Consider the following 27,280-nt stretch of genomic DNA (forward strand, 5'->3'; position numbering starts at 1 on the left):
AAATCATTTCAAATGATTGTCAACTCCTTTCATGAATTGTTACAAAATATAAACTGAGTGGAATATCCAAAATGCCACATACATATCAACATCCTAAATCCTTCTCAGAATTATTTGTTACCTTCAGGAAACAGTGCAGAGGGCAGAGGAAGTGAAGTGTGGAGTTCTGCCCCATTCCTTACTCATAGTTCTGGGCATTTCCCTCCAAACTACGTCTAACTTGGATGAGGGAGCTGATGTGACAAGGCAAGGAAAGAGAAACTTACTGATGCAAGGGGCGACTGGAGACCGACTCTGCTGGTAGCCCTTGGCACACCGGTTGCATGTGATGCCAGTTACACCATCCTTGCATGGACACTGTCCTGTTGTTTGATTGCATGTTTTACCCGCAGCTCCAACAGGGTGACAGTCACAAGCTATGGAGTAAAGGGAAGGCCACAAATTATTCAAAATGATAGAAAAACAATCTGCACTGCTCCATCAAATACTGCCAGGTCAGGGCAGCGCAGTCAGATACCGAATACTGTTCAAACTACACTGTCTTTCACACACTGCCACAATTGGGCCAGTGCAGGTTCAATACAAAGTCAAGCTCCCATTAACACTCCAAGAGCAATGATACGGGAAAGCATGAATTAATCATAAACGGCACAGGAACAGGCCCTTTAGCCTACCACGTCTATCCTGACTTTGATGCCAATTTGCATATATCCCATCTGCCTGCACGTGGTCCATATGCCTCCATTCCTGGCCTGTTCACGTGTCCGGCCAGATGCCTCTTTAACGTTGCCATAACATCTGCTCTCACCATCTCCCTCAGCAGTCTGTTCCAGCCACCCTCTACTCTCTGTGGAAAAAAAACCCCAAGATTTCAAGAGGGAGGCAGCAGAAAGGAAATTATAGGCTGGTTAGCCTGATGTCAGTGGTTGGGAAGATGTTGGGGACAATTGACAAGGATAAGGTTACAGTGTACTTGGAGGCACATGACAGGATGTGCCAAAGCTGGCATGGTTTCCTTCAGATGCTCATATGTTGACATTCAGGAATTTGAAGTTCTTGAACCTCTCCATCAATGAGCCCTCGATGAGGACTGGGTCATGTTCCCCTGACCCCCTCCTGAAATCCACAATCATCTCCTTAGTTTTGGTGATGTTAAGTGCCAGGTTGTTGTCATTGCACTATTCAACGAGCTGATCGACCTCCCTCCTGTCCACTCCTTCACTGTCGTGTGTGATTCTGCTGACAACCGTGGTGTCATCAACAAACTTGTAGATGCCTTTGGAATTGAGCCTGGCCACACAGTCATGGTGTATAGTGAGTAGAGCAGTGGGCTAAGCTCGCATCCTTGGGGTGGGCCTGTGTTGATGATCAGTGAACCGCAGACGCTGCTTCCAATTCGTATTGACTGTGGTCTTCTGATGAGAAAGTCAAGAATCCAGTTGTGGGGGGGTGGGGGGGGGGGGGGAATACAGAGACCTAGAGTTTGTAGCTTCTTTACCAGCACTGAGGGAATAATGGTGTTGAAGGCCGAGCTGTAGTCGATGAAGAGCAGCCGTATGTATGAGCTGCTGTTTGAGGTGACCCAGAGCTGAGTGGAGAGCCAGTGATATTGCATCTGCTGTCGAGCAATTGTTGCGATAGGCGAATTGCAGTGGGTCCAGATCTTTACTGAGGTACATGTTAATTCTTGTTATGACCACCCTCTCAAAGCATTTCATCACAGTAGAAGTTGGTGCTACTGGGCAGTCGTCATTGAGGCAGCTCACGCTACTCTACTTGGGGACCGGGATGATTGATGCCCTTTTGAAGCAGGTGGGAACCTCTAACTGCTGCAATGATGGGCTGAAAATGTCCATGAACACTCCAGCTAGTTGGATGGCATGATGATGTAATGGGGGGAGGCGTATTGCTATTGGCTATGGCTGCAGAGATACTCCACCCTACTGGTATAACAGATGGAGATACTTTCCCACTGGCCAGTTTAGTCGTGGTTATAGTCCGTTAATAAAAGCCAAGTATTGGTATAACACTTGTCTGGTCCATGTCTCTGGCATATCAATTGGTGCAGATTTTCAGTACCCTGCCAGGTACACAATTAAGGCCTGATGCCTTGCGAGGGTTCACCATCTTGAATTGTGTTCTGACATTGTCCTCAGAGACAAATATAATGTGGTAAATTGGATTAGTAAATTTGCAGATGACTAAAATTGGAGACGTTGTGGACAGTGAAGAAGGTTTTCAAAGCTGCAGAGGGATCAGCTGGAAAAATAGGCTGAGCAATGGCAAGATGAATTTAATGCAGACAAGTGTGAGATATTGCCTCTTTGAAAAACAAACCAAGAAGGGATGTACACGGGCACTGAGGAGGGTGGTAGAACAGAGGGATCTGGGAATACAGATACATAATTCCCTGAAAATGGCATCACAGGAGGATAGGGTTATAAAAAGAGCTTTTGGCACATTAGCCTTCATAAATCAAAGTATTGAGTACAGGAGATGGGATTTTATGGTAAAGTTGTAAAGGTGAGGCCAAATTTGGAGTATTGTGTCTGTTTTGGTCACCAAAGTACAGGAAAGATATCAATAAGACTGAAAGAGTGCAGAGAGGATTTACTAGGATGTTGCCTAGACATCAGGAACTGAGTTACAGGGAAACGTTAAACAGGTTCGGACTTTATTCCCTGGAACGTAGGAGATGTGATAGAGGTATTAAAACTATAAGGGGGACAGACAGAGTAAATGTTGGTTGGCTTTTTCCACTGAGGGTAGGTGAGATACAGACCATAGGACATGGGTTAAGAGTGAAAGAGGAAAAGTTTAGTGGGAACATGAGGAGGAACTTCATCACAGGGAGTGTGGTGGGAGTGTGGAATGAGCTGCCAGCTGAAGTGGTGAATGCTTAAATGTTTTTTGTTCAGGTACATGGATGGGAGAGGTATGGAGGGCAATGGACTGGTTGCAGGTCAATGAGACAAGGTAGAAAAAAATAGTTCAGCACAGACTAGAAGGGGTGAAGGGGCCTGTTTCTGTGCTGTAATTTTTTATGGTTCTACAGCCTGTATTGATTTGAATTTAGGAGAACGGGGGTGGGGGTGGGGGGAAAATTTCATAGAAACATTTCAACTGTTGAAAGGCATAGACAGAGTAGATGTAGAAAGGTTGTTTCCCCTGGTGGGAGAGTCCAAGATTATCCGGCCCGTAAATGAATGCAAAATTCTTTCACTATGTTGACATCCGTCAGTGCACATGCATGCCACAGCCCAGCACTGGGGTTCCTACTATTTGGCAGAGGGGCAAGCATTAGAATGGACGGGCAGGCGGCCAACATGCCTTCGGTATGTGGCACCATGGGCTATTGAGACTGATTCCAGCGACTCTAGAGAAAATCACCTCGGGAAACCACAGTAAGTCTGAGGCCTCCATCGTGCCAGGGATTTTGCACTTTATTCAGCTCAAGTGAGCGCATTTCAAGATGGAGAAAGTGCAATGGAAAGTGGAAAAAGCAAGCTACAAGTAAGGGGAGGGAGGAAGGAGTGGAGGGAACATTGAAAAGAAACTGCCCTGGTACACCTTGGCTTTATCCTTATCTCACAGAGGATCAATTGCTGAGGTAAAGCAAGTTTAAATGCATATTTTATGCAGTAGAAATGTAGCAGTATTTTCTTTTTGCCTTCTATTGATGCGGAGGGTTGTTGATGTGCCACTAACTTGAATTTAAAGATGGCATCTCTTAATTATGTCATTAGCCAAGAGACCCCAGGCAAGAAATAATTGAATTTACTATTTTTTAAATTACTGGTAGCATCAGTGTGGCCTGCCATTCAACCAATGACACACCACCTGGTCCACACATAGTAAAAGGTTACCCACCCTTGGTCTAGGACAAGAGGGCACAACTTCAGGATTGAAGGCCATTCACCTAGAACAGAGATGCAGAGAAATTTCTTCAGCTGGAGGACAGTGAATCTGTGTAATTTTTCCTAAAGGCAGTTGTGGAGACCAGATCATTGGGTGTATTTTTACCCAGGGCATCAAAGATTATGGGAGAAGGCCAGGCAGAGGGATTGAGTGGGGAAATGGGTCAGCTCATGATTAAATGGTGGGGCAGACTCAATGGGCCAAATAGCTTATTTCTGCTCCCATGTCTTATGGTCACTTATTTCAATTGTCATGTACACATAATACACAAACATCTTTTTTTGTTTGTGCATCACGGGAAGGGACACCTCATCAATCTTTTTTAAACCTCCTCCTCTCACTTTAACATTATTGCCTCTTGGTGATCAAAATTTCCTCCTGGAAAGTTCTAACCGTCTCTCTTACCAATGCCTTTTGGCACACATTTGTCCAGCCTCTCCTGAACCTCTTCTCCAACCTCACTAAGACTCCACCTCGTTCCTGAATGGGGTGACCAGAACAACACAAAACTCCAGATTTGGCCGAACCAAAGTTTTCCACAACACGTGACTTCCTAACTTTTCTACTCAACACTCCAACCGATACCGTGCATCTTCTGTACCACCCTGTCCTCATGTGTGGCCACTTGCAGGGAGCTCTGAAACAGCTCAGGATCCCTGTGTTCATCATTGCTCCTACAGGCCCTGCCATTTACAACATGAAGCTCCTTTTACACTGTTCTATCACACAACAAAAAACATGTCAGAGACAGCTCTGGGAGGCTGGCCATTGAATGGAGATCTTTTTATGGCTCCATCCCCAGTTAGTAGGAGACAGCTGTTCCCACAAAATAGTGAGGCGGACCCTGGTTTTTTTTCTCCACCAATTCTCAAAGATGAGAAGCGACGGAAGCACTTCCCATCTGGGAGGAGAACATCTTTAATTTTATCAGATAGACGTCAGATCAATGGAAGATCATTTTATTTGGACTATTGGGAAAGAAGAGCAAACATCATAATGCAGTTGTGGGTTCTCCAAGGAACCCTTGTGCTTATTCCATCTTACACACAGGAATCAAGGAGTTGTTGGAGGCTTGTCACCGGTGTGTGTCAAAACATAGACAGTATTTATCCATAACATAAAAATGATAAAAACTACGACACAAAAATAATAGTTTTTATATATTTTCTCCCCCTCCCTCCCCAAAATAAGTGGGGAAAAAAAGAAAAGAAAAAGCCTGTCGAATAAACCTGTATCTTTTAATTTATTAATTTACTTAACAATCTTAAACCATAATTCATTAGGGCAGGTTGAATGGGGGCCTGGTGGGCAATAAAATCCATGTAGGGTTTCCAAATCTTATCAAATTTTTCTGGTTGATTTCGTAAATTATGGTATACAATTTAATAATTCCATTCACCATCGACTCAAGCCCACAATCTCACCAGACGGTAGCAGAGTGAAGAGGGCACGGCCTGGCTGGTGGGGGTCCTTGATGATAGAACTTGCTTTCTTGAATTTATTAACATACACATTGTAAAATACACATTTGCACTGAAATTCTTACTTGCTACAAACAGGTATTTTGTTTAAAAAAAAAATAAAAAACAACCAGAGGTAAAACTTAATTGAATTGAAAAGAGACAATAAGTTTAAAAAAAACAACAGCATAAAGTCTATAGATCCATAGAACAGTTCAGTAAACAGACCCTTCGGCCCTTCTAATCTATGCCGAAACTGCTGCATAATACTGGTGTGGAATTCTCCATCCAAACCCCTGCCGACACCTCACCATTAACATTACATGAAAGCTGGAACAAATGGATCACATCCACAAATTGATGTCAGACTCCACTGAGAATGTTAACTCATTGCAGAGCAATGGTGTTTGGTCAGAAAGATTGTTTTGTTTGAACCTACAGGTGAAACATGGAGTTTGGCATTGAACCATCCATCTTCTCTGACAGATACACATCTCCGACAGATGTTTTACCCACATCCTTGCCAGCCGATGGCCTCGACTGCTGGCAATCCTTTTATCTTTTCAAATATCTGCATGGCGTTGCCAAGCAAATGACATCACCATTGGATGATTAACAACACACGGGTGGCTTTGAATAGCATTTCAAAGTAACCTGCAAATCGAGGGAACTGCAGGATTAGGGTGCGTAGGCAGGAACATTTCCAACAGCTTTCCAGATGAGTACTCTATTAAATGACAATCATTTCCTGGCCAACCAGACTGCTTTCATTTTGACTTCATGGGCATTACATTTTTTAATTTCTTTTCAAGCTTTCTATCTTTTGTCACTGTCACACCCTTCATAATGCGAAAAGCTGTTGGCTCGGTGCATCTGTTAGAGGTGCACAAGAACTGGAATATTGGGATTCGTAGTGGGGAAGGGTGGATCTACAATGCTATGTATGCAACCTACTTCAGGAAAGATAGAGTCCTTGGAGATAAATCATAGAAGGTTCACAAGGGTGATTCTGGGGATTGAATTAGGATTTCAGTCAGACACAGAAGGGGTGGAGAAACTCAGCAGGTCACACATTAGACATAAGAGCAGAAATAGGTTATTCAGCCCATCCATTCTGTCCTGCCATGTGATCATGAGCTGATCCGTTTTTCCACTCAGCCCCACTGTTCGGCCTTCTCCCCATAATCTACGGTTCATCCAGAACCAGCGTTTCGGGCCTGAGTCCTTCATCATGGGTAAAAAGCAGGCAGTTACCTGAATGAAATGGTGGAGGAGAGGAGGCCAACAGGCACAAGGTAACAGATGGACTTGGGTGGGAGAGCAGAAGGGGGTCTGCGGCTGGAGGAAATAAGGCGGGGATAGGGAGAGAGATACAGACAGACAGGGGAGGAGTCTAACAGAAACCAGAGAAGTCAATGCCATCAGATTTAAGTCAGATCAGACCGAATATTAGGTGTTGTTCCTCTAATTTGGACACACATGTCGGAGTGGGAATGGGATGTGGTAGGGATGTAGCTGGGGAGGTGGAGCCTTTTCAGCCCGGCAGTGCCCCCGACCCCATGGCCCTCCCGCACTGCATATTTTTGAACAGTGCCATAGATGCCGTGGTCTCACAATTCAAAACCAGGCCACTGAATCCCTCGGCCTCCACCAGAGCTCCCAACACTTGTCCAATGTGTGTGTGCAGTTGGCCTGACGATAGGGTTCAGAGTTTCAGAGTCGGGTGTTGGGAACTCTGCCCGAGTCCTGACTCCGGACATAGCATCTGCCAGAATTTCCCGCACTTACTACAGGATCCCATGACCAGACACATTTTTCCTTCTCCCCTCTCTGCCTTCCACAGGGACTGCTCCTTTCGTGATTCCTTTGTGCACTCATCCCTCCCCATTCCACCCCCGACACCTTCCCCTGTGGCTGCAGGAGATGCAACGCTTGCACCTACACCAAGGTCCGGGGCCATAAACAGGCCTTTCACATGAAGCAACACTTCCCTTATACATCCATAAGACTGATTTACTGCATCTGGTGCTCCCTTTGTGACATTCTCTTCATCAGAGAGACTGGATGCAGACTGAGAGATCGTTTCGCTCAGCACCTCTGCTCCGTCTGCAAACACTACAACATCCCAGTGGCCAAACATTTCAATTCTGGGACACAATCCCACACTCACAAGTCTGTTCATGGCCTTTTGTACTGTCCCAGCCTGACCACCCACAGACTGGAGGAACAACACTATTTTCCATCTGGTCACTCTCCAGCCACATGGCATGAACATTGACTTGACTTCCACTCAAGCTGCTCGCCTTTTCTTTCCCCTCCCCCTTTCCTGTCTTTCCAGTTCTCCCCTCCTTCCCTCTCACCCACCCAGCCATCACTCCTCCCCCCTCATCACGGCTGTCCCCTCCCTCCTTTCTCCACTTATTATTAACTGCCCCCCCTTTTTGTTCAGTTGCCCGTTGGCATTCTCTCATACATTGATGAAGGCATTAAACTTGAAACGTCGGTTCGGCATTTTCACCTTCGCTACATGTAGGACACTGTTTGACCTGCATTCATCCACTGCTCCCCTGGAGTCTGCAGCCCCTCGTGGCCACTGCCCAGCACAGGCACTGCCATCTTGGGCACAGATCCCACACTTTCAGCATTTTAATTAAAAGCACCATCAGCTCTTTTAACAGGCTGTTAAAAACTTATACAGAGCCATCGACATTAAGAGAGGGCAGTTGTACCCTGTGAAGTAGCACTGTACATCCGCTCTCTGCTCTCTCACGTCCATAGCAGCAGCAGCGATGTGGTTACAGAAGCACTACTAATTTTTATACACATACAAAATAGTGAGAAAGAAATGTAAACAAACTGTACAAATATTCAATAATAAATAATGTACAAGCAATTGTCCTTAAATGAGTCCCTGATTGAGTTTGACATTGAGGAGTCTGATGGTGGAGGGGCAGCAGTTGTTCCTGAACCTAATGCTGTGAGTCTTGTGGCACCGATACTTCTTTCCTGATGGCAGCAGCGAGAACAGAGCGCGTGGATCTTTGATGATTGCTGCCACTCTCTGACAGCAGTGTTCCATGTAGATTTTCATAATGGCAGGGAGGGTTTTGCCTGTAAAATCCTAGGCTGTGTTTATTACCTTTTGCAGGGCTCTACGCTCGGGGGTATTGGTGTCCCCATACCAGGTCGTGTTGAAGCTGGTCAGCACACTTTCCACAACACATCTTGAGGAATTTTCCAAGGTTTCCGATGTCATACTGAACCTCTGCAAACTCCTGAGGAAGTAGAGGTGTTGACATGGTTTCTTCACAATGATTAATCCAATTTTGGATCTCAATTGTCAATTTGCCTAGATTCCCATGGGCTTCATTTTTTGGACTCTTTTCCAATACGGGAGCTTGTCAGAGGCCTAACTTCCACTACTATCTCTGAAAAATTCAAGGACATTGGTCAGATAGGATTCCCCCCATAATCTTTGATAAATCTCTGCCTTTCCAAGTTTACATTAATCGGTTCCTCTGGCTGTTTTCCCAACTTGCCTCTCGCTGACGTTAGACAGATCTACAATTATCACTGGTGAGTAAGATTAAATTCCTGTTGCCCTTCCTGAATTAAGGAACTGCATTTACCTCCTCTGGTCACCTGTCACTTCACATGTAGCTAGCAAAGATTTGAACATCTTCATCATATCACAGTATTCTCAACCTTTACAGGGTTGTAAAGAGAGATTTTGGCAAATTGGCCTTCATAAATCAAAGTAATGAATCCAGGAGTTGGGATGTAATGTTAAAGTTGGATAAGACATTGGCAAGGCCAAATTTGGAGTATTGTGCGCCGTTTTGGTCACCTAACTACAGGAAAGATATCAGTAAGATAGAAGGAGTTCAGAGAAGATTTACGAGGATGTTGCCGGGACTTCAGGAACTGAGTTAAAGGGAAAGGTTAAACAGGTTAGGACTTTATTCCCTGGAGCATAAAAGAATGAGGGGAGATGTGATCGAGGTATGTAAAATTATAAGGGGGATAGACAGAGTAAATATAGATAGTCTTTTTCCACTAAGGGTAGGTGAGATATAACCAGAAGACATGGGTTAAGGGTGAAGGGGGTAAAAGTTAAGGGGAACTTCTGCACACAGAGAGTGGTGGGGGTGTGGAATGAGCTACCAGCTGAAGTGGTGAATGTGGGCTCAATTTTAATTTTTAAGAATTTGGACAAGTACATGAATGGGAGAGGTAAGGAGGGCTGTGGACTGGATGTAGGCCAGTGGGACTAGGCAGAATAATAGTTTGGCACAGACCAGAAAGGCTGAAGGGCCTGTCTCTGTGCTGTAATGTTCCATGGTTCTAAGTGTGAACAAAGATCTTTTTCACCACCCTCTCTACTTGCATTGCCACTTCCATGGAACTATACACCTGTACCCCTAGGCCGCTGCTTGGCCCCACCATTTACCATGTAATTTCTGCCCTGGTTTAACATGCCAAAATGCAGCACCTTGCATTTGTCCAAGTTAAATTCCTTCTGCCATTCCTTGATACTCGCCCAATTGATCGAGATCTAGTTCTCATCGTCCACTGAACCACCAATGTTGGTGTTATCTTCAAATGTAGGGATCATACTCTCACTATGTTTCCACACAAATTGTTGATTTAGATGACAAGCAGCAATCCTCCAATCATAACAACAGCCCTCCAGGACCACCCACTGGCCACTTTCACAAACCCAATCTTTAATCTACTGGTGTCTGTGTCTCTAAATTTTAAATGTAAGTGTTAAACATACAGCACGGTAACAGACCTTTCCAGCTCACAAGCCCATCCTGCCCAAACACACCCATTTGACCTACAATTCTGGTACTTTTTGGAGAGTGAGAGGAAACTGGAGCCATCGAGGAAAACCCACGCAGACGTGGGGAGAACATCCAGACTCCTTTCAGGCAGTGCGGGATTCGAACCCTCGTCACTGACTGCAACAGCATTGCGCTCAGTGCAACGCTAACCCAGCTGCCCTGTGATTATCCAGGGGTCTGGTGTCTGGGTCCCTGATGTCTGGGTATCCAGGAGTCTGGTGTCTGGGTCCTTGATGTTTGGGCATCCAAGTGTCTGGGTCCCTGACGTCTGGGTATCCAGGGGTCTGACACCTGGGTCCTTGATTTTTTGGCATCCAGGTGACTGGGTCCCTGATGTCTGGGTCTCCAGATTTGTATATTATATTTTCTCTCATTGAGACTGGCCATTGGCACTGCATTCTGACCTCGGCAACCTCGCATTCAGCTCTGGGCTCTTAGCTCCAAGTAAAGTGCAAAGGTCGCCTTGCAATCATTCAGGACATTTTTCTGCTCCATTTCTTGGATTGAAATTGTGGAGTTTTCCACTCTGAACAAAGTACAGATTTCAAAAAGAAACATAAATTGGTCCCAAGAATAAAACCAAGGATTTGATGTTGTTCCAGTTTTCAAAACAATGTTTGCAGCCCAGAATCCTTCCATCTCGAATGTCAGCCTCTCCCTTTAATCAGTACTTTAAATAAACATGATTCCAAGAAGCATGGCCCTTGGTGCTGTTCCTGTCGGGGGCTGTGCTCCACATATTAAACAAATGTACACCACGCTGTGTTGCAGATGCCTGCAGAGGACATCCCAGTGTTTGCTGTGCTCTGCCAGAATTTGGGTTGTATTCACTCTCAAGCTCAGACATTTAGTTGTCTAGTACTACAGTGTCCTAACATCAGGTTCTTGGTGAGTAGAAGTCCAAGGTGCTCACTTCATCATACCACTCAGGTTGCACAGGAACCAGCTGTGTACAGCTGTGGACCAATGAGCTTGGACACACAATGCCACACCAGTAGCACAATGGGACCAAGGAGATGGTAGAGGAGCAAAGCTGCCATAATAGGGGCTCATCTGAAGCCTCCAGCCATCCTGTCACCATGCTGAAGGGTCTCGTGTGTGTGGGATAATCCTGACATGCCTGACCCCTACCTGCTCCCTGAGCCTACACAACATGAGTTGCCTCTCAGAAGTGCTCTCTGTACAGAAGCATTTCCTGAAGGACTGTCTAAACTTTCTCACCCTCATCCACTGCATGTCATTTGGGATGGCAGTGTTAGTGGAGTAGTTAGCACCACACTGTTACAGCGCCAGTGACCATGACCAGGGTTCAAATCCCACGTTGTCTGTCAGGAGTTTGTATGTTCTCCCCGTGGCTGCGTGGGTTTCCTCTGGAGGCTCCAGTTTCCTCCCACCCTTCTAAAAGCACTGGGGTTGTAGGTCAATTGGGTGTAATAGTGGAGGGCTTTCTGTGTGGGTGGGTCTTCCCTCTTCACATCGTGGACCTGGGGTGGAGAATGTTGCACAGAGCAATGGTGTGGGACTCCTAGGCCACATCAGGGGGAGGGTCACAAGGGTTCCACCTAAACTGACTGCATTTGTGCCTGAGTGTCCCTGGAGAAGGATGGAGTGTCCACTGACACCCTGAAGCCTATTGGACCCGTGGGCACTGAGGTACATCTTGGACAGGGATGGTCCCATGTTAATTTGAGAGAAATGTAAAACATTTCAATATGTTTTGAAGTACACTACCCAATGAGCCACAAGGTGTGAGTAAGTTAATGGAGGGGATGTGTGTACATTTGGAAAGGCAAGGCTTGATTTACGGATAGTTAATTTGGCGTTGTGTGTGGGAAACTGTATCTCGCAAATTTGATTGAACTTTTTGAAGAGGAGGGACAAGGGTAGAGCGGGTAGACATTGTCGACATGGATTTTATCAAGGCAGGATCGATGCTGTGTGCACCAATGACTTGAATGGCAATATTATAGTGTGGTTGCCTGTGAGACCATGATTGATGGACTGGACACTGAGGAAGGTTATCAGAGATTACAACAGAATCTTGGTCAAAAGTGAAGGTGGGCCAAGGAGTGGCAGGTGGAATTTAACTTGGACAAATGCAAGATGTTGTATTTTAGTAAGCCAATCTTAGGGGTTCATGTGCACAGTTCCATGAAAGTGACAATACAGGTGGATAGATTGATAAAGACTGCATTTGGCACGCTTGCCCTTATAGAAAAGAGCATAGAACGTAAAATAGAACAGTTCAGCTCAGGAACCCATCCTTTCGCCTACAATGTTTGTGCCGAACAATGATACCCTAAATTGAACTACTGCTTGCACACAATCCACATCCCTCCACTCCCTGTGTATTCGTGTGTCCATCCAGAAACTTCTTAAACCAGTGGTTCTCAACCTTTTTCTTTCCACTCACAAACCACTTTAAGTATTCCCTATGTCATAAGTGCTCTGTGATGAGTAAAGGATTGCTTAAGGTGGTATATGGGTGGGAAGAAAAGGTTTGAAAACCATTGTTTTAATTGTCCCTCATGGACTCGTCATGTGCACGGTTTCAGAACTCCAAAGGAAATGAGCCAATGACAATTTTTCTCAAGCAAAATATTTCAGTAACAATGGGGTCAAGAGCAGTGATTCTCAACCTTCCCTTCCCATCTACATCCCACCTTAAATAATCCCTTACTAATCACAGAGCACCGATGGCAGAGGGATTACTAAAAGTGAGACGTGAGTGGAAAAATAAGGTTGAGAACCACTGGCTTAAGCACAACCATTATAGAACCGTAGAACACTAGAGCTCAGAAACAATCCCTTCGGCTCACCTTGTCTGCTCCAAAATATTATTCTGCCTAATCCCACTGAACTACAACCAGTCCTTATCCCTTCATACTGCACCAATCGACGGACCTGTCCAAATTTTTCTTAAATGTCAAAATTAAGCCTGCGTTCATCACCTCAGCGGAGTACATAACATTCAGGAATTGGGATGTAAAATATGTTGCTTAGGCCGAACTTGGCTGGAGAGCTGGGCATAGTTCTGCTTGCACAGCAATAATAAGTGAGCAGAAAGAATGCAGAAAAGATTCACGAGAATTGGAGGGGCTCGAACAAGGAGATACTGGGTAGGTCTGGAGTGCAGGAGGCTGAGCAGTGACCTGGCATAGAGTCATAAAATCATGAGGGGCATGGGTAAGGTGAATGGTCACAGTGTTTTTCCCAAGATAGTCCAAAACTAGAGAATGCCGGTTTAAAGTGAGGTGGGAAAGATTTAAGAGTTTTGAGGGGAATCTTGTTCACACAATTGGCACCTGGTCAGGGAGCAGGAGACTCTAACTAGAACTATAGAACACTGCAACACAGAAAGAGGACATTTGGCCCATCTACACTGCATCAGCAGCCAGGGAACTGAAAGAGATGGCAGAAGTTCCAGAAGGAATTTGCCAAGGTGCTGCACAAAATCCTTCTGCATAAGATAAGGTTGCATTGAGTTGGGGGGTAATGTATTACCCGGAGAGAGGATTGGTTAACCAGCAGGAAGCAGAGATTTGGGATACACTGTGATAAACAGTGGTGAGTGATGTGCTACAGGCATTGGAACTGGATTTGTAACTGTTCACGATATACATTAACAATTTGGAAGAGGGCACTGAGTGTAGCATATCTAAGTTTGCTGAGGGCACGAAAATGAATGGAAAAGAAAACTGTGCAGAGGATGGGGAGAATAGATAGGTTAAGTGAGTGGGCAAGGGTTTGGTAGATGGAGTACAATGCTGGCAAATGCAAGGTCATCCACTTAGGAAGGAAAAATGAATCAGATTATTATTGAAATAGTGAAAGATTGCAGAACTTGTGGGAATCACGAAGACGAATAGAATATTGTTCTTCAATGATGAAGGGATTAAATTTAAGAGCAGAGATAGTGGAGAAGATGTTCACGAAATTAATTCCAGAAATGAGGGGGTTAGCCTATGAGGAGAGATTGAATCGATTGGTCTTATACTCTTTGAAATTCAAAAGAATGAGAGGGAATATTATTGAAACATATAACACTGTGAAATGGATAAATAAGACAGAGACAGGAAAGTTGTTCCCACTGGTGAGCGATACTACAACTCGGAGTCATAGCCTCAAGTTTCTGGGGAGTAGATTTAAGACAGATGGGGAGGAACTTTTTTTTTTAAAAAGAGGATGGTGAGTATGGAATTCTCTTCCCAGGGAAGCAGTAGAAGCTGCCTCATTAAATATATTTAAGACAAAGTTAGCTTGGTTTTTGCATGGTAGGGAATTATGGGTTATGGGGGAAAGGCAGGTAGGTGTGGCTGATCAACCATGATCTTGGAAAGGCTCTACGGGCCAGATGAACAAATCCTGCTCCTCATTCTTATATTCTTAGTATACACCAATGGTTTTCAAACTTTTTCTTTCCACTTACATACCACCTTAAGTAATCCCTATGCCATCGGGGTTCTGTGATTAGTAAATCACTGGTGACTACTACTTCTCACTTCCTGATTTCCACCCACTCTGCCTCTCTGACAATACCCTCTCCAAATACCACTGTGATATCTCCTATGACTAATTATTACACCACCACGCCACCTCTCTCCCACTGTTCCCATCACACCTGTAGCCACAGAATCCCAGAACATTGAGCTGCCAGACCTGGCCCTCCTTCAACCACATCTCCATTATGGCACAACATCCCATCTACGTACCTATCTACGGCTAACCCCATCAGTCATCTTACATTAAAATAAACACATCAAAGATACAAGGTCACGCAGAGAGAATGCAGCCAGCTTTCTAAGTCTCTTGTCCAGATCATTAGCTCTCACTTCCTAACCACCACCAGGAAAGGCAACAAAAGATCCCCCACCAGCGAGGCTCACTCCTCCAACATCCACTTACAGCTTCACTGTGCTCATGGCTGATTTCGATGCCTTAGCTGATGGAACTTGTAAATGTCATCAATAGAAGAAAGGGAAACCTCAATGATTTTCTTGGCCATTTTGATTGCTCTCTATAGACTTCCAGTCCAATGCTTTACAGCAACCGTGCCAGGACACTCTCAATTATACTCCAGAAAAAAAGTTGTCAAGATGGGGGCCTTTAGCCTTGCCCTCCTTAACCTCCCATTTATATATAAATTCCTCTGCTAACCTTCTATATTATCTAGTTCCATTTTAACCCATGCTGGTTTTTCTCCTTCTTCAAAGAAAGATGAAATGAATCTCATTTGGACCACTGATAATTATTCTTAAAATTAGGAAGTTGTCAATCTCCCTGTTTATATTTCCATGTTAATTTTTCTATAGAAACTCTTGATATTTTACCTTTACCAATAATTTTCCTGACATGTTTATTTAATTCTTGAAAAAACTTTTGTGGTAATGATGGAGGTAGGGTTTGAAAAAGTTTTAAAAATTGTTATCTACATGAATCCCTAAAAATTTACATAATCCTATCTTTTGACCATTTAAATTGAGTATCTCTCTGACAGAGTGTAGTCTCTTTCTGTAAGAAGTATAATCTCACTTTTATCCCAACCTATTTTATAACCAGAGATCTTATCATATTCTTCTAATTTAAATTGTGGTTTCTTTAAAGAAGTCTTTAGTTTTGTTAAATATATTACAACATCATCTGCAAACAAGCTAATTTTATACTCTTGACCAACTTTAAATCCTTTAATTTCCAAATCTCTTCTGATTACATCTGCTAATGACTCGACAGCTAATATAAACAAGCCTGAATATAAAGGACATCTTGTCTATTTGATCTCATCAGTTGAAATGAAGTAGAAATCTGATCATTTGTTGCCTAGCTTTACACTTATTATATAATGCTTTAATCCAATTTATAAAAGTGTGTCCAAAACCAAATTTATCCAGAATTTTGAACAAAAAATCCCATTCCAATCTATCAAAAGGTTTTTCTGCATCTAAAGCCACAGTGACATTTGGAACTTTTCTTTTTGTGCTAAGTGAACAATGCTGATTAGTCTGACCACATTGTCTGCTGACTGTCTCTTTTTAATAAAGCCTGTATAGTCCATATTTATTAATTTTGGTAAGAATTTTGTCATCCTATTTTCCAGTATTTTAGCAAGTATCTTGTAATCTGCATTCACAATGAGATAGGTCTATATGATGAAGGCTTTAAAGGATCTCTATCTTTTTTTGGCATCACGGCAATTATTGAAGATGAATCTAGAAGTGCATGTGTTCTTGATGCTTGATATAGGTCTCAATAAATCTTTAAATTCTTTATAAAATTCTGGTGAAAAGCCATCTTCTCCCAATGTTTTAATATTTTGAAAAGAAATAATTGCCTCTTTCACTTCTAATTGTGTAAAAATAGCACTTAATTCTATTTGTTCTACCATCTTCAATCTTGGTAAATGATTCTGGGATAAATAGCTATCTATTTTATTCTCATCTTGTAAAAACTATATAATTTAGAATAAAATTCCTTAAATGGTTCATTTATTTCTTGAAGTTTGTAACTCATAACATTTAGATCATTTTTAATTGCATTAATTGTTATTGGTATCTGGAGGAGTCACGTGATGGAGTAGTGGCCGGACGGTGAACTCCAGCCCTCTCCAGAAAAGTCGGGAAAAACAAGAGAAAATACAAAGGCACAGAAATACAAGTTAAAGAAAAGTGAGTATAAAGGTGGAAAGAAGATGGAGACAAAAGAAGAAAAATCAAAATCAACGGTAAGAAGAGAGGAAGAGAAGACAACGGAGGAAAAAGGTGAAGGCCTTACCTGTCCGAAGAGGCCCGCTGTGGAGAGAGGAGCCCACTACCTCAGGACGGTAGAAAAAGAACTACAACAATGGTTCACAGAGCCGAGTAAAAGTGCGCAACCGCGCATGAAAAAAAACACATCGACGGGAGGGGGGACCAGCTGGGGAGTCGATCTCCACAGCCGGCAACGACAGCTGCAGAACACCTGCAGCAAGAAGAGACCACAGAAGACAATAGAAACAAGAAAGAAGAGGAGGAAAGGGCACCAAAGAAACAACAGATGGCCAACCCAGAGGAAGAAGAAGAGGAAGAATACAGTGAAATAGATAAAGGGAAAGGCAAGGTAAAGGATATACTTGCTCTTGTTAGAGGATACATGGAGTCATTTAAAGAATGGCAAACACAGGAATTCAATGATTTAAGAAGAAGAATAAACAACACAGAAAAGAAAATAAATAAAATGGATATGACCTTAACAGAAATGGGGAAAAAAATGGACAAGATGGAAGAACGGGCAGTAGCAGCAGAAATGGAGGTAGAAGACTTAAAAAAGAAATTGGAGGAATCTAATAAAAAAACTAAAGAGACACAAGAACTACTAGCTCAAAAAATAGATATAATGGAAAATTATAACAGAAGAAATAACATAAAGATAGTGTGCCTTAAGGAAGATGAAGAAGGCAAGAATATGAGGGAGTTTATAAAAGAGTGGATCCCTAAGACCCTAGGATGGCCAGAACTACAGCAAGAAATGGAAATAAAAAGGGCACATAGAGCATTGGCCTCTAAACCACAACCACAACAAAAACCAAGATCTATTGTAGTAAAATTCCTAAGATATACTACAAGAGAAAAGGTACTGGAGAAGACAATGGAAAAAGTAAGAGAGGGCAACAAACCACTGGAGTATAAAGGGCAAAAAATCTTCATTTATCCAGATATAAGTTTTGAACTCCTAAAGAAGAGAAAAGAGTTCAATACAGCAAAGGCGATTTTATGGAAGAAAGGATATAAATTTACACTGAAGCATCCTGCGGTATTGAAAATATTTATTCCAGGACAACAAAACAGACTGTTCTCGGATCCAGAAGAAGCACGAAAATTTTCAGAACAATTACAAAAATAGACTGAGGGATGAAGACGGGTAATGAGAGTAAAAATGATCACGATTGATATGTATGTGGGTAAAGACAAAAATAGACTGAGGGATGAAGACGGGTAATGAGGGTAAAAATGACCACGATTGATATGTATGCGGGTAAAGAGGTATAAGAGTGAATAGAGACAATGGGCATACGTGAAAGTATCTGTAATTAGAGGAAAACGTAGATAGTATAGACAAGAATTAATAAGGGAAGGTAATGGAATAGAGAGAATAAGGAGGGAATTAAAAGAGTGACCTTTGTGACATATAAAAAGTGAAATCTTTTCTGGGGGGGGCTGGGTGGGGGAAAAGAGCGGTCACTGCAAAATCAGTTGACGCTTGCGAGTGGATTCGCAAATCCAAATGGAGAGGGGAGATGTGGTTGTCCGACAAGGGATAAAGGACAACTCAGGAGGGGAAGGGGAGATTGGGGATAAAGAAGATAGAAATAGGAGAATAAGGAAAATGTTGGATGTTGTAGGAATGTTGTCTGGTAAAGAGTTGAAAATAAGAAAACAGAAATGGAAAAGGAGGAAAGGTAATGATGGAAAAACGGAAAGAGAAGATAAACAAAATATAAAATGGCTACGCTGAACTATATGACTTTAAATATTAATGGAATACATAACCAAATTAAAAGGAAGAAACTACTAAATTTACTGAAAAAGGAAAAAATAGATATAGCATTTGTCCAAGAAACACATTTAACTGAATTGGAGCACAAGAAATTAAAGAGAGATTGGGTAGGACATGTAACAGCAGCATCGTATAATTCAAAAGCAAAAATGTGCCATTTAAAATAGAAGAGGAAATAATAGATCCAGCAGGGAGATATGTTATGATAAAATGTCAGATATATTCGGAGCTTTGGAATCTACTTAATATATATTCACCTAACGAAGAAGATCAAAAGTTTATGCAAGATATCTTTTTGAAGGTAGCTAATACGCAAGGGAACATACTAATAGGAGGGGATTTCAATCTGAATTTGGATCCAAATATGGATAAAACGGGGAAAAAAATTAACAGGAAGAACAAAGTAACCAAATTTATAATTAAATCAATGCAAGAAATGAAACTTGTGGACATATGGAGGAAACAAAACCCAAAAGAAAAGGAATACTCATACTACTCGACTAGACATAAAACATACTCAAGAATAGACCTATTTTTGTTATCAGCTAGTATGCAGGATAGAGTAAGAAAAACAGAATATAAAGCGAGAATGCTATCGGACCATTCACCCTTAATACTGACAGTAAAGCTAGAGGACATCCCTCCAAGAATGTATAGATGGAGATTAAACCCCATGCTACTTAAAAGACAGGATTTTAGAGAATTTATTGAAAAACAATTAAAAATGTACTTTGAAGTAAATACGGAATCAGTGGAAGATAAGTTTATACTATGGGATGCAATGAAAGCATTCATTAGAGGACAAATAATAAGTTATGCAACCAAGATGAAGAAGGACTATAATCAGGAAACAGAGCAGTTGGAAAGGGAAATAGTAAACATAGAAAAAAAATTAGCAATAAAGGAAGAGAATTGGCGGATAAAAAAATAAAATATGAAACATTACAAACATATAAGGTGGAGAAGAATATAATGAAGACAAAACAGAAATATTATGAACTAGGTGAAAAAACACACAAAATCTTAGCATGGCAGCTTAAGACAGAACAAACTAAGAAAATGGTATTGGCAACAAGGAAAAAAGACAAACAAATTACATATAATCCAAAAGAAATTAAGGAAAACTTCAGAGAATTCTATGAACAATTATACCGAACTGAAAACGAAGGGAAAGAAGGGAAAATAGATGAATTTTTGACTAAAATTGAACTACCAAAACTACAAATAGAGGAACAAAATAAATTAACAGAACCATTTGGAACAGTAGAAATACAAGAGATAATAAAAAATTTACCAAATAATAAGACACCAGGAGAGGATGGACTCCCAATAGAATTCTACAAAACATTTAAAGACCTAATAATACCGCCCCTCCTGGATGTAATCAACCAGATTGATGAGACACAAAACTTACCAGATTCATGTAAAACAGCAATAATTACAGTGATACTAAAACAAGGGAAAGATCCACTCTCACCAGCGTCATATAGACCAATATCTCTGCTAAACACAGATTATAAGATAATAGCTAAACTATTAGCGAACAGATTAGCAGAACAGGTACCGAAAATGGTAAATTTAGACCAAACTGGATTTATCAAAAAAAGACGCACAACAGACAATATTTGTAAATTTATTAACTTAATTCATGCAGTAGAAGGAAATAAAGCACCTGCAGTAGCAGTTGCTTTAGACGCAGAGAAGGCCTTCGACAGAGTAGAATGGAATTACTTGTTCAAAGTATTGCAAAAATTCAGTTTACCGGAGAAGTATATTAATTGGATTAAAGCATTATATAAGGGACCGTTAGCGAAAGTGACAGTAAATGGACATGTATCAAAGCAATTTAACTTAAGCAGGTCAACGCGGCAGGGATGCCCACTATCACCATTATTGTTTGCGCTAGCTATAGAACCACTAGCAGAATCGATAAGAAGAGATAATAATATAAAAGGAATAAAAATAAAAGACAGGGAATATAAAATCAGTCTGTTTGCGGATGATGTGATAGTGTACTTAACAGAACCAGAACTATCAATAAAAGAACTATATAAGAAATTGAAGGAATATGGAGAAGTGTCGGGATACAAGATAAACGTAAATAAAAGTGAAGCAATGCCTATGAATAACGCGGATTTCTCAAAATTTAAGAAGGAATCCCCATTCAGATGGCAAATGCAGGCAATAAGATACCTAGGTGTACAAATAAACAAAAATCTAGGCCAATTATATAAACTCAATTACAATCCACTAATGAAAAAATTACAGGACGATTTAGAGCATTGGAAAGAGCTACCACTAACACTGATAGGAAGGATAAACTGTATTAAAATGAACATTTTTCCAAGGATACTATACTTATTTCAGGCATTGCCAATACAACTGACAGAAAAATTCTTCAAAGAGTTAAAGAAAATAATAAGGAAATTTTTATGGAGAGGGGGGAAACCGAGGATAGCACTAGATAAATTAACAGAATGGTATAAACAAGGAGGCTTACAATTGCCAAACTTCAAAAATTATTATAGAGCCGCACAATTAAGGTACCTATCAGATTTTTATCAAACAAGGGAAAAACCAGACTGGACGAGACTAGAATTAGATAAAATAGGGGAAAAGATACCTGAACACATATTATATAAATGGGACGAAAAATTGGTACAACATAGAACTTCTCCAGTATTACACCATCTCCTCAATATATGGAAGAAGATTCATGTAGAAAGAAATAAAACAAATTATCAATTACCAAAACTAATATTGACGCAAAATAAGCTACTCCCTTTTACAATAGACAACCTTTCCTTTAGAAAATGGGGAAAAAAAGGGATTAAAAGAATAGAAAATTGTTTTTCAGGTAGTAGATTCTTATCCTTTGAACAAATGAGAGATAAGTACAATATAACTGGAGATACAGCGCTGGCATATTACCAACTGAGATCCTACTTGAAAGATAAATTAGGAAGCAATTTGAGTTTACCAGAGGGAAGTAACCTTGAATATGTGATTACAGATACAATGTTAATCAAAAGATTTATAACAAATATGTATATTAAACTGCAAGAAAAGGAGAATGAGGAAACAAATGGTAAAACTAAACAAAAATGGGAACAAGATTTAAATATAAAGATAAAAAAGGAAACATGGGAGAAATTATGTTCTGGAACGATGAGAAATACAATAAATACGAGGCTGCGTATGATACAATATAATTGGTTACACAGACTATACATTACACTGCAAAAGTTAAATAAATGGGACCCAACAGTATCTGATAGATGTTTTCGATGTAAAAAAGAAAGGGGAACAACAATTCATGCAATCTGGACATGTGAGAGAGTAGAAAAATTTTGGGATGATCTCAATCAGATATTAAATAAAATAACAGAAAACAATATACCAAAGAATCCAGAGATCTTTCTCCTAAGTAACATAAAAAATAAAGAATTTGGAATCGACTTGGAAGATGCACAAAAAAGATTTGTTCAGATAGCCCTAGCCGTAGCAAAAAAATGTATTATGTCAACCTGGAAATTGGAAGATAATTTGAAAATACAACAATGGTATATAGAAATGAATAAATGTATTCCATTAGAAAAAATAACATATAGTTTAAGAAATAATATTGAAATATTCGAACAAGTATGGGAGCCTTACATTAAATACAATAGCGAAAACCTACCGGGGACAAACATTACCTAAGTTGACGGAAGGAGAAGGAAAGAAAAGAATGGACTCTGTAGAATTTCTGGTGTATTTTTGTTGAATGACAACATTGTCTGACTGAATTAATGCAACCTAGATTGTATACCTAAAATGGATGAGGGGGGGGTGGGGGGGTGGCTTGGGAGGAGGGGGGGGGGAGAAAAAGTCACTGTAAATGTGTGAAAAAGAAAAAGTGTATATCATGGCTATTGTGATTTATGGTGTGAAAAATAAAAATTTAAAAAAAAAAAATTGTTATTGGTATCTGTTCTTTTAATTGCCATGCAAGAACTTAATGTGATCTTTCACCTAACTCATAGTCCCTCTGTTTAGTTCTTGTCATCGCCTCTTCTGTTTTATCAGTCTGTCATGTGTTGTCGTCGTTTTTTATTATTTAATTGTCTATGTTTATCCTCTGAACTTTTTTTTAGATCTTTTTCCAAGTCCATTATTTCTTGTTCTAATTGATCTACCTCTTTTGGAATAATGCTTCTTAATTTTTTCACATAAAGCTTAAAATTTGACCTCTCAAATGTGCTTTCAAGGCATCCCCATATTTACATTTCCATCCTCGTTATTATCTTTTACTTTGCTTTTTCTTTTGAGAGCTTTAGATTCTTCCAATCCCCTCCATTTCCATGAACTGAATGTCCTCTTCATCTTCCTCTTCCTCATTGTGTATCTGTTGAGATCCCAACTCTCCTTCCCTCTCCTCCAATGATATTTTGGAAGCCCCCAGTTTTTCACGCACGTGCATTGCACTTCTGGGTTCGTCTTTGTCGCCATCTGCCCCCAGCGCTGCAGGGGAACAATGTCGGTGTAAATCCCCTCGGCAAAGGCATTATTCAGAGAGTAGCTTGGACATGAAATCCCTACTTCTGATTCTCTTCAGGCCTCCCATCCTTCTTGATCTTGGGCTCTAGGTGAAGCAGCTGTTTCTTTTTTTCTTTGGAGGTCTGTTGAATGTATTGTAGAGGAGTTTAAATGTATTTTTAAGATGTTTGATGACTTGAAACCATTTTTTAATCGACACCTTTTTTTACTAATTCCCAGGAGGATTAGGTTCTTGTGTCCTTACCCTAGAGCATCACATGATGCTCCCCCTGCCTGCCCCCCCCCCCCACAATCTCACATTGCCCTCTTTCAATGTGGCATCAGCATCTCTGCACCTTGGACAGAGTTCAGCACATTTACTCACTACTCATGTGTTCGATGAATTTGACTCTGTTCAAAATCAAGATCTTTAACGCCATGTTCTTCAAGAGTAATTTTTATGAATCCTTCCAAAAAAATGATTGGAGATTTTTGAGGGAAGATGAAAGGTGAAAGTATTAAAATAAAAACTGTGTAACAGTCCTTTGAAAACATAGTAACAAGATACAAAGTTGGAAGTCTAAGAAATGTTCAGTTTAATTGAACCAACGTAAAATTTAATAGATATATCTAAACCATACGCTAGTAGCCTGGTGTTGCAACACCACAACAGAGGGATACAGAACATTTCTAAAGAAGGACACCACAGCCAACAAAGACAAATATCCTGGAGAAAGGGGAGAGGGAGAGAACCCTGTCCTGATCTATACATCAGCAGCATTTGGTCACTCAGGCTGGGGTTTAAAGGTAGGAAGCTAAGCAAAGAACTCATGGGGTGAGGGGGAGAGGACATTATCTGGGAATGAACTACAGGCTGAGAAACTAAAAGAAAAGCCTTCATTAATTAATGGTGAGTAGCAGGGGAATAATTAAATAATATTTCAAGAGATGTGGAACAGTTACCATGGGTGTCTTGGATATAATGGACCAAATTGGCTGCATTTGTACTCTAATTTTAAAACAAACCTAGACACAGGAGCAGAATTAGGCCACTCGGCCCTGCAAACCACTAGTTAGCTTCAGAAAGGATGGCCAGATCACAGCAAATGTCAATGTCTATCCATCTTTGACTCCTCCACACCACATAGTTACAAACTTCTATTGCAATGCAACTTGCCACCTACCTCTGCAAGCTTTGCGGTGAGTAATGGCCTTTGCGAGATCTCGGTAGAATCCTTCCTTACAGTAGTGGCAATGTCGTCCTGCCGTATTATGCCGACAATTGAGACAAACGCCTCCACTCTTTCGGCCAGACAGCTTGTAAAGTTCCATATTGAATCGGCATCGTCGGGCATGCAGGTTGCAGCTACATGCTAATGGAAACAAACACATGGATCATAAGATTGGGTGCTGGATCTTCCCAGGTTTAGAGGTTTCAAAGGTGATGGGGGGAATGGCATTGCTTATGGGGAATAGTATCAAAACTGTAGAAATGGAGGACATTGTGGAGAGATTGCGCACTGAGTTGGGGTGGGTGAAAGTCAGAAAGAGTAAATAAGCTATCACTCTATTGGGAGCATCCTATAGCCCACCACCCCCGCCACCCCCCCCACCACTCTCCTCCATCGCCCCCAAGCCACTGAGGATTAGATAAGGCAGATTTTGAAAAGGTGCAAAAAAATAAAGGCAATTGTCATTCAAGTCTTCAACTTGCCTAATATTGAGTGGCACCTCCTCACTGCAAGAGGAAAGATGGAACATCATTTGTCAGGTGTGTCCAAGGAAGGATTCCTGACACAGTACTGTATGTGAACCAGCCAACCAGAGGAGAGGCATAGTAGAATGCACGTGGTCAGGAGGTGGACCTCTCAGTGGGGGAGCATTTCAGTAAGAGGGACCATCGACATAGCCATCGACATGGCTTGGAGCCAAAAAATTAGAAAAATGTTTCATTGGCAAAGGCCACTAACCTGCCTATTCCTGTATCCAATGTTTTGTATTGCTTATTGCCACATGTAGTTCAAGGTTTTGTTTTGTGTGCTATCCAGGCAATCCAATCCATGCAGATGGGTAGTGCAAAAACAGAGATTGGTGTTACAATGTCAAATAGTACAGAGAATAGAAAAAAAATACAGTCAAGGATAACAAGATTAGTGCAGTTACAGCACCAACAATCAAGACTGGGTTTGAATCTCGTGCTGTCTGTATGTTCTCCCTGTGTCTGTGTGGGTTTTCTAAGGGGTTCCAAATGCACCAGGAGTTGTTGATCAATTGGGTGTAATTGGGTGACATGGGCTTGTGGGCAATAGGACCTGTTACTGTGCTGCATGCCAAAATTAGAAAAAAATTATATTTAAAAAAAATTTAAAATTTAAATGGGTCCAAGGGCATCATCTTTTACCAGTGTGGGATCCTTCAAGAGTCTGATAACAGTAGGAAAAGGGCCATCCTTGAATCAAGAACCATTGAACACTGCAAACCATTCTTCCACCTCATCCCATCCACCAACACCCAGACCCTTGCCACTCATACCCACCCATTCACACACCAACCCAATCTCTCAGTGGGGTTGAAACACAGAAATGCTGGAGGAGCTCTGCAGGCATCGTGCTGCAAGCCTTGTTTTGAGTTCCACCAGCATTTTTGTGTTTTTATTGCAATTGTAGCATCTGCAGACTCTCCTGTTTCACTTCAGAAGTAAAACACTTCTCTCACTGGGGTCTCCCTTTCCTCTATTGACAATATTTAGCAGGTGCATTGCTTAAATAGGGCTTAAAGAATTATAGACCCCCCCCCCCCCCCCCACCGTTAAGGAGGAGGTAGAAGAGCATCAAAACCAGGCTGGAAAATGGCTTCATCCTACAGGCTGTGAGATTGATGAACGGTATCCTGTAAATTACCCCAAAATATTTATATACATTAAATTTTATCTTTATGTATGTCGATGATTATTAAATGCCATCCATATTGTGTGTGTGTGTGTGTGTGTGTTGTGTGTTGGACTTCAAACATTGCTGTCGAGTCCACATCCACCAGTTGGCAGCTTATTTCACATCGTCACCACCCTCTGAGTGAAAAACTTCCTCCCCTTACACATTCCTCCTTTCATTTCTCCCTTAACCTATGTCCTCACTGGAAAAGCTTGTTTGCATTTATCGCTTCGATACACCTTATAATTTTGTACATCTCTATCAAATCTGCTTTCATTCTCCACCACTCCAGGGAATCAAGTCTCAACCTATTCATCCTTTTCCTATTACTCAGTTCCTCAACTCCATGCAACATCCTTGTCATTTTTTCCACATTCTTTCAATCTTATTGCTATCTTTCCTGTAAGTAGGTAACTAAAGATACATACAATTCTCAAAAATCCCACAATTATCCTCATCACTATCTTCCCAGAAGACCCATCATTTCTCCCTGCTCCTGCCCCAATCAAACTTCTATCATCTTACCTCAACTCTATTTTGTTCAGTCTGTTCCGACCTACATCCACAATACCTCACTTGCTCCCCATCCCTTCAACAACTTCCATTTCCCTGGATTCAATCACTTCATTTACACTATGGATGTCCAATCCCCATATACTTCCATCCCCCAGTGGCCAACCATTTCAATTCCACTCATCTTTCCCACTCCAAAACAACTCTCCATGGCCTCATATATTGCTGAACCAAAGTTATCTGCAAATTGGAGGAACAACACCCAATATTCCATCTGGGCTCTCTCCATCCAGACTGTTCCATTAACCGCCCCCCCCCCTCATTCCCTGAGTCTCTCTCTTTTCCTTTGTCTCCTTTCATTTGGCTTTCCACTCCCTTCCCATCCTCTCTGATCAGACAGTTCCCCAGCCATTCTAACTTCTCAGCTTTCTTCTACGCACCACCTCTTTTCACCTGTTCACCTGTGCTGCTGCCCCTCCCTCCCTCCTCTCCTCCCCCAACTTTTTATTCAGGGAACCGCCTGTATTTCGGGATGAGGCTGATGAGATGCTCATTCATGATCTCA

The 27,280-nt window shown here is 41.5% G+C and overlaps 1 protein-coding gene across 2 annotated transcripts in view; it reads right to left on the minus strand.

The window, feature by feature from the left end:
• Positions 1-27,280, minus strand: part of LOC138747454 (netrin-3-like) — a 108,129-nt gene that overhangs the window by 34,777 nt on the left and 46,072 nt on the right. For both annotated transcript variants that reach the window (XM_069906692.1, XM_069906691.1), the window contains 2 exons: positions 24,457-24,645; positions 267-416 (listed from right to left, as the gene is read on the minus strand). In XM_069906692.1, coding sequence (XP_069762793.1) covers positions 267-416; positions 24,457-24,645 — 339 coding nt within the window. The remainder of the gene's footprint in view (positions 1-266; positions 417-24,456; positions 24,646-27,280) is intronic.

The sequence above is a fragment of the Narcine bancroftii genome, chromosome 12, assembly GCF_036971445.1.
Source record: "Narcine bancroftii isolate sNarBan1 chromosome 12, sNarBan1.hap1, whole genome shotgun sequence".
NCBI classification, from domain to species: domain Eukaryota; kingdom Metazoa; phylum Chordata; class Chondrichthyes; order Torpediniformes; family Narcinidae; genus Narcine; species Narcine bancroftii.